At 31.6% G+C, this 14478-nt stretch overlaps 1 protein-coding gene and 1 pseudogene across 3 annotated transcripts in view; both read left to right on the forward strand.

The window, feature by feature from the left end:
• The window catches only part of LOC145187460 (stimulated by retinoic acid gene 6 protein-like), a 78362-nt gene extending 67283 nt beyond the window's left edge, over positions 1 to 11079 (forward strand). For all 3 annotated transcript variants that reach the window (XM_090073758.1, XM_090073760.1, XM_090073765.1), the window contains 5 exons: positions 9030 to 9147; positions 9613 to 9711; positions 9805 to 9968; positions 10180 to 10305; positions 10387 to 11079. In XM_090073758.1, the coding sequence (XP_089929884.1) occupies positions 9030 to 9147; positions 9613 to 9711; positions 9805 to 9968; positions 10180 to 10305; positions 10387 to 10664 (785 nt within the window). In that variant the 3' untranslated portion in view covers positions 10665 to 11079. The remainder of the gene's footprint in view (positions 1 to 9029; positions 9148 to 9612; positions 9712 to 9804; positions 9969 to 10179; positions 10306 to 10386) is intronic.
• On the forward strand, positions 3224 to 4782 carry LOC149893417 (uncharacterized; annotated as a pseudogene).
• Positions 11080 to 14478: the final 3399 nt, after the last annotated feature.

Here is a 14478-nt window from a genome sequence, read left to right on the forward strand (position 1 = left end):
TTATTGTGCTTCTGTTTATTTTCAAAAAATTTTGTGCTTACATCTTATTTATTTTAAATATCATACAACTGCCTGAAATCATTCCATACTATGGGGGGACATTGGGCGGACATAAAATATTCTGTTTTGTTTATAAACATGTATTGTATGAGATTTATAAAAATGTATTGTATGAAATGTAAAAAAATTACTGAATCTGATGGTGAAGTGTTTACATTCTCAAAAGGTGGTCGTAATGTTCCCGGTCATAATTTATTGGACCTTGCACAAGATTAATTAAAGATTGAATGAGGATCTTACACCAAAAGAATGGATTAAATCAGTAAATAGTGTTGATAATGCTGCATATCATCATGATATATGCAATCGACTGAATAAAGTTATATCCACTCGGAATAACGTATGCGAAAAACAAATAGTGGAAGAAATGGATAGTATTGATAGTCCTTCATTTAGAGAAAAGTTGTATAAGTCTATTTTTGAAAAGATTATTGGAATAAAGGTGAAGCTTGTAATAGATATAAATATAGTTTCGAAAAAAAAGCAAAAAAACTATTGTTAAACCTAATGTCTTAACGCCCAAAAGAGGATAAAGCTCTTTTGATGGAATCAAATAAAAAACAAGTTCATAGTCCTCAGCAATGAACAATGAAGCTAAAGTTGCACGTTTTAGTCCCTCGGTTTTGGATATTTTTGATTCAGCTGCATCAAACAGTTTCCTCTTCAGACTTAAATTTTTTTAAAACTGCTTATTAGAAAGAGTTTCGAAGCCAATTTCACGCCAATAGCATAGGTGTTTGCTTAAATGTGAATTCCACAGAAGAGATTGAGAACTTTGAGACTTAATGAGAAATGATGAACCCCACTTTGTTTGTGCTGATAAAATCCAGCAATCCACCATGTCCTAATTTGTTGAAGTTGTCAGTAATTTTGTAGTTTTCTGTTTAGGGCTGGATGCTTCATCAATTCTTCGGGATGTGTTAATAATACCATTTGTTAAATAAGCTACAAGATGATGCATAATATTTGTAAAATTTACAAAATCGTTATAGTTTAAATACCAATAGCTTTTTTTAGTAATTCGAGTTGTTAACCCTTTGTTAAATAAAGTACTGAATTGAACTTGTAAACATGGGTAAAAAAAGTGCATCAGACAAAGAGAAGTAGTAAAATTTTGGTTTGCTAAAAACGAAAAACATGCCTAACAGGGTAATTGCATAAAAATTATTCAGAGATTTGCATGAAAGCAACAAAGATACACTCAGGAAGTTGAAAGATAGAGTCTGGGGACGTATTTCTTATCACAGTGCCAGATATTGAAACATTTAAATAGTTAAAATCAACTAATTTATTCACAAAGAAACACAGTAGAACGTACTTTTACCATCTGCGAACCTTTTCTATGCTACGGATGAAGACGAAGAACTGCTCACAGGACAAATTCGAGTTTCTCCATGATTCACTGAGAACAGTGTAACAGTTTTAACATGGAATGCAAGATCACCTGATATCTATTGAAATTATTTGGTAACGTATCAAAAGAAAAATGGCAATCATCCATATATCATCAGTTAATGATCTCCAGCAGTAGCTAAAGAAAAGAAGTTCGGATATACAATGTGAATTATACAAGATGTTGGTCGTATCTGTCTAAACGCATTACAGCATGTTACAAAGCTGAAGGAGACCACTTAAACTATTGACATTTGTATTGCAATTTAACAAAAGCTATCAAAATAATGAAATATTATGGAGCAGCTGTAATATGATTTCAATGTAAGGATGTATTTTATAATTAAAGTTTATACTGAACCTTATTAAAACTAAAGAATATATAATGTAATAAATTAGAAACAAAATTTTCTCCAACAAGATAAATTGTGTAACTCGCAAATAATTAACTTAAAAAAACTGGAAATTGTCAATTGTTAGATGAAAACATATATCAGCAATGATCTTCAATGCAAAAAAACTTGATGACTTGTAATCATTGTACAGCTTGCGCCAAAAAAGCATTTAGCGAGACAAAAAAAACATATAACATGACATGTAAATCCAGTTACCATAATGAGAATGCTGCTACTGCAGTTTTGAAGATTAGGTGTTGTGTTCAACAGATAACTTGACAGAACATGAAAACTTGTTTTGATTATGTTATAACTTTTTTTTATAACTAACTCAAACCTCGTTGTCATTTGTTGAACTATGTTAAATTTGTTACATATTGATGTAAAAAAAGATTTTGTATATAAAATTACGTCGCATTACGTCGTTGGATGATTACAGGACCGGAAGTATCTAGGCTCGTTGAAGAATTTCCAAATGGAATGCTTGAGGCCAATGTTGAATATAGACACTTGGGTGTTCCAAAAAAATGACTTTTTTTAATTTCAACTAATATTGCTTTTCATAAGGTGCCCCAACCTTAATATTACTAATAAATTTTTTTTTTTTTTCATGATTAGATCACTCCGTGACTTCCCTCAATGGGTCCAAAGGTCATTTTTTGCCCCTTTTTTGCCCATATTTCGGACTAACTAAGGGGAGTGTTACCATTATCCAAATTGATTTTTCTTTCTTTTTTTTTGTTGTTTTATCTTTTTGAAAGAAATTAAAATATAATGTTAAGCTTAATTTTTTTTTTTTACTTGAACAATGAAGATCAAAAATTTCAAAAATATTGACTTATTTTACAATAATTCACTATCTTTGTCCTATGTACCATTTTAATGTTTTTGGTTAAATTTTAAATACACATATTTGCTTCATTTTGTGAGCAATTACACTTTACCTTGTGTATGTAATTTGATTTTGAACATATTTTATATTTTGGTTATCATTTATTTTTTCAATAACTAATTTACTTAAAAACAGTTACTTAATAGTAAAATACCTCCAAAAAAGAAGTTGAAGCTTATTCGAAATAAGGCTGAAGTATTTCTAGTAAAGAAAGTTAGAGAAAATCTTTCATGTTATAAACTTCCTACTGGCATAGAGGTTTTGCAATACTATATTTAAGAAACTTCCTATATCTAAGAAACTTGAATCCCAAAGTAAAGAAAACGGTTTTAACTAGGTGTCATTTCGAAATTAATTCATTTGAGCTCAGATGCCCTCCACAAGCTGACTGTTGTGTAATGTCTAAGTTGATAAGGCCATGGAATCTTGCAGGATTCTCTATCATAACCTTAGAAAGTATCAGGTAAATTATGAATTCAAAATTTATCAATAAATTTATTTTTATCTTTATTTTAAGCATTGAATAAATTTTGAATTTTAAAGAAGATTGATAAAATGGTGAACAACTATTACAAGTTAAAGAAGAATAGCAAAAGGAACTACCCAACAGATACAAAAAGGAATGAGGAATTTTTTGAAGAAATATTAAAATGCTTTTGGATTAGTAAAAAAAAGAAGAACAAATTGAAGATATTATGAAAGACAGGAGAAGGACATCCAAAGCCAAAAATGAAGATATTGCGTTTATCTTTGACCAACTTGAAAATAAGGTGGGAAGAATAGGAACAAATGATAAAAGGTTTACGTACGCTATTAAGAGATCCCACAAAAAATTGTGTTCCATGTTAAACATGGAAATTAAACTAAGCAATGGTAACAATCTATATAGTTTAGAAAACTCTTCAAGTAGTGATGATAATTCTGACTGTGAATATGTAGCAGATATAAAAAAAGAACAATCTACCTCTGTTGTTTTGTTACCAAAAAGTATTTTAAAAAAAACAGCTCTCACAGCAATAGGTGAGGGACTTTCAGTTAGAAAACACACTGCAATAGTGGCAAGTGTTATTGCAAATTCAGGAGGTGATGTTACTAATTTTGCAATATCTTCTTCAACTGCGTTTAGAGTTGCAGAGGAAGTTGTAACTAAAGAAGGAGAAAAGATTAAAAAGCACATTACTGAACTTGTTAAATCTTCATCATTACCAATTATTCTCCATTTTGATGGAAAACTAGTTAAAGAGTTTACAAAAGGAATAGAACATCAACTTGACAGACTGCCTGTTTCCATCAGAATAGATTGACAGAGTGAGCTTCTTGGGATTCCTCATTTGAACTCTTGTACAGGAGAAACACAGAAGAATACAATCATAAAACTTCTTCATCAATTTGATATTTTTGATAAATTACAAGGACGCGTTTTTGATACAACTTCTGTAAATACTGGTAATATAAAGGGTGTGTGCATTAGATTAGCTGCAGAGCTTGATAGACCTCTACTTCTCCGAGCATGTAGGCATCACATCTATGAAAGGCATATTATTCACTGCTGGAACATTTATCCTAGCAGTAAAACAAATGGCCCAGATAATCAATTGTTTAAGAAACTTAAAAATATATGGAACTCAATTGATCAAAATTCCATTGTGTTAAACAAAATAAAAATTGAAGACATTACTGATAGCTTGCAGCAGGTACAGTTCAAGGAAGACATGGGATCTAAATGACTATTACCTAGAATTCAAACAATTTATGAATAATCTTGAAGTAGTAAATGACTGTATTCAGAGGGCTATAAAACTAGTTCAGGTATCTATTTTTTATGTTTGGTACTTACTGTTTATGTTAAAAATCTCAATTTATTTCACAAGCTCATTACTTTTAAATATTGTCTAATAGGAGCTGATCAATAAATCGCACAATGAGGATAAAAGACAAAGTGCCTTCCTTTTATCATAAATATAAGAGTGAAAGAACAATTAAAAAAAAATCTGATTATGTTAAAAGTTCTTTGTTTACAAAATAAATTTATAAACATAAACTATGTTTGACAACTAATTACTTAAGAAACTATTCATAAATATAATTTTATTACGTAAATATAAGTATCTTAATAAGTAAAGTATCTTGTTAACAAGCAGAACACTAATATAGTGCAAAAAAGCTTAAAAATGCCTTTTTTTTTTTGAATTTTTTGATCTTCATTGTTCAAGTAAAAAAAAAAAATTAAGCTTAACATTATATTTTAATTTCTTTCAAAAAGATAAAACAACAAAAAAAAAAAGAAAGAAAAATCAATTTGGATAATGGTAACACTCCCTTAGTTAGTCAGAAATACGGGCAAAAAAAGGGGCAAAAAATGACCTTTGGACCCATTGAGGGAAGTCACGGAGTGATCTAATCATGAAAAAAAAAAAAAAATTTATTAGTAATATCAAGGTTAGGGCACCTTACGAAAAGCAATGTTAGTTAAAGTTCAAAAAAGTCATTTTTTTGGAACACCCTAATAGACACTATGATCAGCAAGAAAATGTTCAGACAGCTTTCAAACATGATGTAAATGCCCTAGTTGATACACTAGTTGATATAGGCAACCCATTTTAAGATGACAGTGAAGATATTGTGGTATTACATAGTAGGCGTGTTATGAGCTGTACTGCAGCCGATAATAAATCAATTCGTGATATAGGCCTATCTCAGTACAAATATTTTGTTCAAGATCGCTTTGCTAATAGAACTGCTAGTGTGTAAGCACCGTTAAAACGCAACAAATTGTACCAATATACAACTCGGCAATCAGCAATCATGTCTAATATTAGCAAACGTTTGAAATCCACGCAAAGTGACTGTGACTTATTTTCTAGATTACACATTGGCTGCCAAACTAGAGACGGCAGTTTGGAAACATTTTTTGAGTATGAAAATTAGTCATATCCCCCTTCAATCTTTGAGTTTGGCACTCTACGATTTTGAGCCAAGTCTGATTTGGTTCCATGCTTAGAAAAAATCACCCAAATCATTGGCATTGATCCTTCCACCCCTTCATTTGATATGATGGTTCTTGATGGGGCTGTTATTGTTCAGTCATTGAAGCCTGCTAAGGCTAAGACGTTTTTATCTTATGTATCAGACGTATTCCTTCCTTATCTCCGTTTACAAATTGCTACAACGCAACGGCTAGATCTTGTCTGGGACACTTATAAAGCTCAAAGCCTAAAATCTGCTACACTTGCAATGCGAGGAACTGGAGCTAGACTTCGTGTTGGACCTCAAGTACCTGTCCCACATAAATGGCAGATATTCCTATGAGATGATCACAACAAAACAGAACTTTTTCAATTTTTATCTGAAAAAGCAGTTTCAATTCAATTACACGAGTCAAAAATTATAATAGCTACCACGGGCCAACATGTTCTGTCTTCAAGCTCTTGTAACTTTGATAATCTTGAACCATATTCTCATGAAGAGGATAATACTCGCCTCATTTTACATTTATGTCATGCAGCAAGGGCTAGTTACAAGAATATTTCAATACGCACAGTAGATACAGATGTTCTTATCATGCCAATATCCTTTCGGCACAAAGTTTTATGCAATCAGCTGTGGAAATCATTTGGCACTGGAAAGCATCTCCATTTCATTGTAGTACATGAAATAGCTAACAGTCTTAGACCATTGAAATCTAAAGCTTTACCTGCTTTCCATGCTTTTACTGGTAGCAATACAACTTCAACTTTTTGTGGCAAAGGTAAAAATGCAGCATGGTCTACCTGGCCTTCTTTCAGTGATGTAACTGATGCATTTTTGGCACTTTCTGCAGCCCATAATCCAATGACGGATGAAACTTTGTTGTCACTTGAAAGATTTGTCATTTTATTGTATGACCGAACTGCTGAGCAAAAAAGTGTAAGTTCTGCAAGGCAGTATTTCTTTACTCAAAAGAACTGGCAGGTTGACAGCATTATACCCACGCGTGACGCACTAATGCAGCATGTGAAGCGCGTAGCGTATCAGGCATATATTTGGAGTCAAGCATTGATAGTATTGCCAAGTTTAAATAGCCCAAGTGAATGGGGTTGGAAGCTAGAAGGAAGTGATTGGCATCCAATATGGATGACGGTTCCTGATGCTGATAAATGCTGTCCTGAGTTAGTTCAATGCGGATGTAAGACAGGTTGTACAACACGCCGCTGTAAACGTGTTCGTAACAGCTTAAAATGTACTGCTCTTTGCAGTTGTCAAGGAGAGTGTACCAGAGATTGAAATGTAACAATCTATAGATTAATATTAACTAATATGCTTATTAAAAGTTGTTTTGGCTTCTTAGCTACTTTAAACTTTTCATTCAGTAACAAGTTTTTTAGAAATATTTAATACAAAAATCAAAAAAATTTTTTTTTAAAAAAAAAGCAGGGGATATTTCTTGGGCGAGAGGGCCGTGCAAAAGCAACTTTCTTTCTCATTGGCACATATGCGATCATTGTATACTTCGAATAATCTACTATCCCTTAAATTTTGGCCAAGATTAGTGAAATGGATTAAAATTTAATAAGGATTTTATACATCTAAGATGGCGGTAACTGCCACCATATATTCAAGACAGTTCTGGTCATGCTATGCTCTGCCACCATTTCTTAAAATGATCAGTATAATTTTCTTTGGTGAAAATTTCATACTTTTATCCACTTGTGCACAGTTTTAGTCATTTTTAATGCTATTCTGCTGCACTACTATGGATCAGTTAAAGTTTCAAGCATACTAGGAAAACTTAATTATCAAACTTTTTTGATAATTAAGTTTTCCTAATGAGCTTCGTAAACAAAAAGTTTTATATACCGGCCATTTGGACGAATGAGTAAGTTTCTACACGGACGTATAAGAGATGGACATGCAACGTTATTTTTTTTTTTTTTTTGCAAACCATGCTCGTTGCGCATTGTTACAAATCTTTTGTTTTAAACAATAGAAAATTATATTAAAGTTTGTCGGATTCGTCAAACCTATTTGGTCTCGTCTAACCACTCACATCAACTTCCTTTTAGTTATGCAAGATAAAAGCAATAGAACCATGTTTTAAGCTTAATTTTATAAAGCTAGACATTCTTAATATTTTAAGAAAAAGCGCTGATGATGATGTAGAAATTCAGATCATTTACTTAAATACTTTAGTACATGTATAACTAGAAATATAATAAAAATACAAAATATCAACTGGTTTTGTAGCTACCTATAGCACAATGGTTCCAAGGAACTGCTCCATCTACTATATTGCTGTAGACCTCCAGTTTATGAATATTTTAGAATTTTCTATATTTATGTTTAACAACAGAAATATATGCAGATAAGGATAAATAGCTCATACATAAAACGAACTTAAAACACAGTAAAGAAAAAAATAACTTGTCACAGTTTTAAAGAATTTAGCAATACCAATTTACGGCAAACCGCTGAAAAAGCGAAGTATTTAATAATATCATAATATGATTTACCAGCTATATATAAACTAACTTTTATTTGACAAAATCAAATGGGTTATTATGTGCTTTCTATGACAAATAAAATAATATATGAAATATGAAAAACAAAAACATGAAATATCTGGCCGCATTTTGCAAAATAATTATAAATTTGAATAACTTTTTAAAAGGCTTTGCTTTGTCAAATGAATTATAAAGAAGCCCATTAGAAAATACATCTACTACAAAAAAATACATAGTGGAATATATATTATGGAGCTTATAGAGTAGTCGAGGCAAAAAATGTCGACATGTTGGAAAAAATACTCAAAAAACACACAAAATTCAGGCTGGTGAATGAAGGACCAATGAGTTGAATGAAACCAGACCTTGACAAAAAATTTTATTCAAGCTTCTTCATATTTTGCTATACTTCTTTTAGTCATTTTAAAATTAACCTTACAGGTCTATTTTATCATTGACAGACGGGTGAAAATTTAGAGTTTGTAAGAAACTCGCATGGCTCGCATATTTCTGCGGCCTCTTTAATGTAAAACAATGGTTGCAAGTCCATCTCTTATACGTCCATGGTGTCTGCTGATCTTTCGGTTTTAGAATATTTGTAACAGTTCTATTTGGTTAATTGATATTACCGAAATGTTTCCGAATGATGTCGTTTGTTTGCTTTTAAAGGAGATTTCGGCTCTGTTTAAGTTATTAAGAAACAAATGCCGATGATTAATTTAAAGTCTTGTATATTATTTTTTTATTTGTTATTAAAGTATTTCTTTAATGGTTGTGGTTGCATAGTTTCAAATTTTCATTTGCTGTTAGGTTTTTTCTTCATCTTGATCCTGTTATTTTTGGTTTTCCTTGTCTTAACAACTCAAATATTTCTTCCTATTGTTACCCATGAAACAACGTTTCTTCTAAAAAAGCTTGTTTTGTTATGGTAAGTTTATTTTAATATTTACGCAGTTTATATTTTTAAGTCAATTTTAATATCTTCGTGCGGCATATAAAACCATGTAACAAAAGTATTTCACGGTTCTTTTTTTAATGTTATTTTTTTAAAGTTTTTCATGGTAAATATTAAATCAGTTTTTGTACAGAGCAGCGAATACTTTAAAATCTAGAGAAATTCTTTTCATTTTTACACAGATTGAGGTTTGTAAAACATATATATCAACACTTTTAAAATCTTTCTCCAGGTTCTTATCATTATTATCATTTGCATTATCACTAATATTTTCATTTTATTATAATTCCTTAAGCTGACTCCATACTTTAACAAATTAGAAGCATTAAAAATTACACTAAAGCATTTGTCAAAGATAAGTATTTTGCAGATACCTTTCCTACGCCCATAATAATTTAATTTTCGATGCGTCCTTGAATTTTTTTTTTTTTTATGTAGGCCAATCCTATTGATAGGAATCACCATAAAGATTACGGAAAAGTTACTTGCACGATTCGTTTTTATTATCGACAAAGATACATTAGGCGTTAACAACAGGTTTGCAACATCTACGACCTGAAGTCTTTATAATTAGGATAAGTCAAAATTAAGACATAGCAAAAAAAGACCGTTGACTAAATATTTTTTTAGAAGAATCTATCATTGCGCGACGTTCTTTTTCTTTTATTTCAATGTCGCTATTGGCTTGGTTGGTTCACTGATTCGTTTGCTGTGTGGAGCTGTGTTAGGTGTTATATTTTTTCAGAGATTACAAAAAAGTGTTCTCCCGGAGTCATATGAAAAGTGGGATGCTGGTATTTTAACTATTATTAGAATTTAGTATGAGACCATCTTGATATTTTTTAATCCTATTTTTGTGAGTTCAATTAAGTCAAGATAATATGTCATTTTCGTTATTATTACAATATTTCTTAAGACACTTAGATGATCTTGTCTTCGACTGATTAAACATTGGTGCTTTCGTGGACTCCAAGTATTTCTTTATTTTTTATCTTAAACCTTTAGGCTACATGTCCTATGTTGGATTTATTCTTCTTGAGCATCACCATGCCAACCCAGTTTTACGTTGTTTTGTGCTTCTCTTACTGGAAGAAAAGGGCAAACTGTTTTACAAAGATGACGATATTTACAGTATTTACTTGTTTGATATTTAACATGTGTGTTACGCACTTGCGTAATTATTTTCGTTAAAGATGAAGTGTGTTTTTCTAGGGGCTCATTCAGCAACTGATGAATGGAAGCTAGTGCTATCTGAACTACATAAAAAGCGAGCCATAAACAGATGGCACCTCTATGTTGTTCTTTCCCAGAATCCATCTATTCAAAAATTACGTCGTCATTGGTTAAAATCGAAAGACGTTAGTGCTCTTTACGCCGAGTTGCCGAGTCTCTTATCTAGTCCGCAGAACAACTTGATTTCTAATCATGATGAATGTGTAATTAACAATTATATGATTAGTGACAAGGATAGTATAATAACCATCAGTTAAGGAAGAGAATCAACAAACAGTTCATTTTTACCTTTTAACGAAGTTATTTTTTAAGTCTTATGACTTGGTTATTTTTTATTAAGCCGTAGAAAGATGTTCTGCGAAGCGTGTTGTTAAAATGTGTACATTTTTTCAGATAAACTTTTACTTTTAAAATAAGTTTTCACACATTAAAATGTTTCAGATTTAAAAGAAGTTTTAAGATTTTGAACGAATTGTGTGTAAGGTGTGTAATGCCATAAAAGACTAGTTTTTTACAAATTCAATGGGAAAATACGTTTTTATTATAATAATTTGTATTCTTTTATATTAAGACTTTTAGAAAACTTTTACTTGAAAAGTTCATGAATATTTGTCCTAAATGTTTTTTTGCTTCTAAAAGAATTTTTAAGCTTGAAGAAGATTTTGAATAAAATCCGAAATTGTTTTTTATTTCCGAATAAAGTTGGAAACTTTTCCTCGATAAGAGTTAAGGGATGTCACTTATTCACAACAGTTTTTTTGTGGGGAGTTGTATCATTGAGTGGCAAAGAAAATGAAAGCTCTGTTGAAAGAGTTTTAAAAAACTCTTTTGCAACCGACATTTGATAGGACTTTTGTTATGAAATATCATCGTTTTGCTTAAATTTTCACGCCATCACAATAGATTTCATTTTTAGTAACTTTAAAATGTAAAGTTATGTAATGATGTCATAGAGATGATGAAGCATTACCAAAATTTTAAACTTTACTCTAAGAATGAAAAATTAGAGGCTATTTTTCAAAGTTGACTAAAATCGACCATTGCGTTTTTAAATTCGATCAAGTCGACTAAAAGTCGATTTAGTCGAAATATTTTAAAAAAATTTTTTTTTTTTATCATATATTTTAATGTTACTTGACAGTTTATCTTTTGGACGCTATGAAAAAACTAGAACTTAAAGAGAGCAAACAAAAAAGTTAGGTGGAATGTAATACTGTTATAAAAGCACATGCTGTTGTTGTATCAAGAGCGTTTTCTTAGCTCGATTCTAATTCATCTAATCTATTAGATGAATTAAAATCGAATAAACAAACAAAATAAAACTAAAATTACAATCACCAAAATAAAAAAACACAGATGGGCATTATATATCATTTTTCATAAAAATTAAAGCAAAAAATTAACATAAAATTTTATTAATAAAGAAAAGGTTGGGGCAAATGGGGAGGGGGGGGGGCTAAACTTTTTTGGGGGTGGCAGATTTATAAAATATTTTCGCGTCCTTAATTGAATACCATAACACATTACTTAACATTTTGTTTTAAAAGCATCAACTGGTTGCTATAATGAGAAAAAGGAAGCAAATTAAGAAGTGGTGCTACATACAATAACTAAGAGTTAAGTTTATTTGATACAGCTAATTAGGTTCAACGCTCAAATATTATAGCTGAATTAAAAAAAACCGCTATGAATGATATTCTTACACATGCAAAGTGGGTCAGAAATAAGCAGAAATGGCGAAACTATTTATAGCTTGAATATAGACGTATGATACATTTTTTAGGGGTTTTTGGGGCCAAAGAATTCATCTCCGGACTCGTTTTCAAGTTTGGAATTGTCGTGATAACATAGGTGGTCAATTTAGGGGTGGTCATGTTATGTCATGATGGTTTTTCAATTAGATGGGACATGTTATATGTCTAAGTATTGGTAATTGAGGTCGAGGATTTCAAATCTAAGTATACTTGGGCTCTAAGAGTGATTATTAACACATTATTACCACACATTGGTTATTTCAGGGAGTTTATGTGAAGTCTTGAGAGTTTTATAATAAAAATTGGACGATTTGAATGTTTAAATATAGGTAAATGAGGTCGGTTACTGAAATTTTGGCTTATTTTGTCTCAAGGAGTGGTTGAGACTGCATAGGTGGTCAGGGATTGTCAAGATGGTGTATTCTTTGTGCGAAGACAGTAAACCAGCCTGTAAAACTGGGGCATATGAAAACAGTTACACAGGCTGGTGTACAGTTGTGCAGCCTCTTGGTTATAGTGATGCAGCTTGTTTGGGTTTACTTCCTCATTGCTAGAGAAGATATGGAGGGTAATGTAAAACCTTTTCATCAGCTCTTCATCAACACCTAGAATCTCTACTTACTTTTGGTACCCCCTAAAAAACCTCTTAGCAGTATTGCTATTATTGGAGTTTCCAGATCCTCCTGACTTTTGGACATCAAAATTGATATCAAGACCAACCCTCAGCGTAACCAGAATCTGTTTGTTTTTTGAGCGTTAGTAGTTCCTTTTTTCCTCCCCTAGCCTGCCACTTCTTAAAATCCAGCCTGTTGGCTATGTGAAGTAAGCACTCCTTACTTCTTATCCACAAATGAAAGGCGGACAGGCCATGTTTAATTCTAATATACGGAAGATCAGCCGCAACTCTATTAACCTACTCCAAGTCATTCAGATTGGAGCTGCTCATGCCGTAGATGCTGCAACTAGTAGTTGCGAAAGTCACTTCACTAAGAATGATGCCAAATTTTCCATTAACCATGGTCTCCTCCAGCTCGTGATAAATCATGAATCCATCTAATCTTGAAGGGAGAGGCTAGAACTCCTTGAAAAAGTTTTACTCCTCCACCACGATTCTTTGTTCTCCTTTATGTATTGAAACCTGATTAACCTGCAATAGAGTGTGGAGGAGGGTTTTGTTTTTGTCCAGACAACCTCATCTTCTTCAGCCAAACTTGAGCAACCTCTTGCCCAGGTCCGATGTCATTCAACAACGAGGTATTTAACTGGAAACCCTTGGAAAGCTGGTCAACTAGACGTATGTCTTAAACTTGGAAAATGCGATACGTAATAATATTATTCCTCATGGTACAAAACGCTAGAGAAAAGTGAAGATGTACATAAAATTTAAAGCATTTTTGTCCCAAGTTTACCACTTTTTCCTGAAAAACATTAAATTTTCATTTCGGTCTATGAAGTGATTATTTTCTACATAATGGACCGTTCCGTCTATAGAAAAAAACCGCAATGCATTTTGGTCTTTCTATTCACCGAAAACAAACAAATCAGAGTTAAAGCTTTTTAAAATAACAGTTAAGTAATTTAATTTTAAAAGACTTTTCAAAATGATTTCAAATGATTCAATATCTTGTGATAAACTAATAACTCATTCTATTAAGGAAAATATTACTGTTGAGTCAACAAGAACAACAAAATACCGCGGTGGCATAACTTGTTGTGTTCAATTATGCAACAATAATTCACTAAAAAACAAAAACTTACCGTTTTCCATCATCCCAAAGGAAATGAATTTGAGAAAAAAATGGCTATCTTTAATTAGTCGAAAAAACTTTGTACCTACTCACAAAAAACTTTGTACCTACTCGCCGAGAGGGGGGGGCCAAAGGGACAGTTTGTCCCGGGCGGCAGATGTCGATGGGGCGCCAGATGCCGAAGTAAAATAAAAAGAGTTTCTTTAATCTTAAAATGCCATAATTGAAATGTATATATTACTCGCGTTATATCATTATTTTTAATTCCTCGAAAAAATTTTAAAATACGAACTCATCAATGATTTCATACTCTATACGCTGTTAAATTAAAAATGTCCCTTGAGATTTTCGCATTCATCAGACTAAAGTAAAAAAAACGTAAACGTTGATAATTAGCAATAACAAACTCTGAATACAATTTAGAAATAATTCTATTCAGAATTTAGAAAGTAATAGTAAGTATTTTTCAACTCTTTACGATCAACTTATTTATGGTAATTCATGTTTAAGATTTATATTTAACTATTGAAATATTGATTTATGACATTAGCTTTTTGAGATTGAGTTTA

The sequence above is a fragment of the Hydra viridissima genome, unplaced genomic scaffold (assembly GCF_058129835.1).
Source record: "Hydra viridissima isolate aposymbiotic clone 2 unplaced genomic scaffold, HvirCarnegie_v1 scaffold_1, whole genome shotgun sequence".
NCBI lineage: Eukaryota > Metazoa > Cnidaria > Hydrozoa > Anthoathecata > Hydridae > Hydra > Hydra viridissima.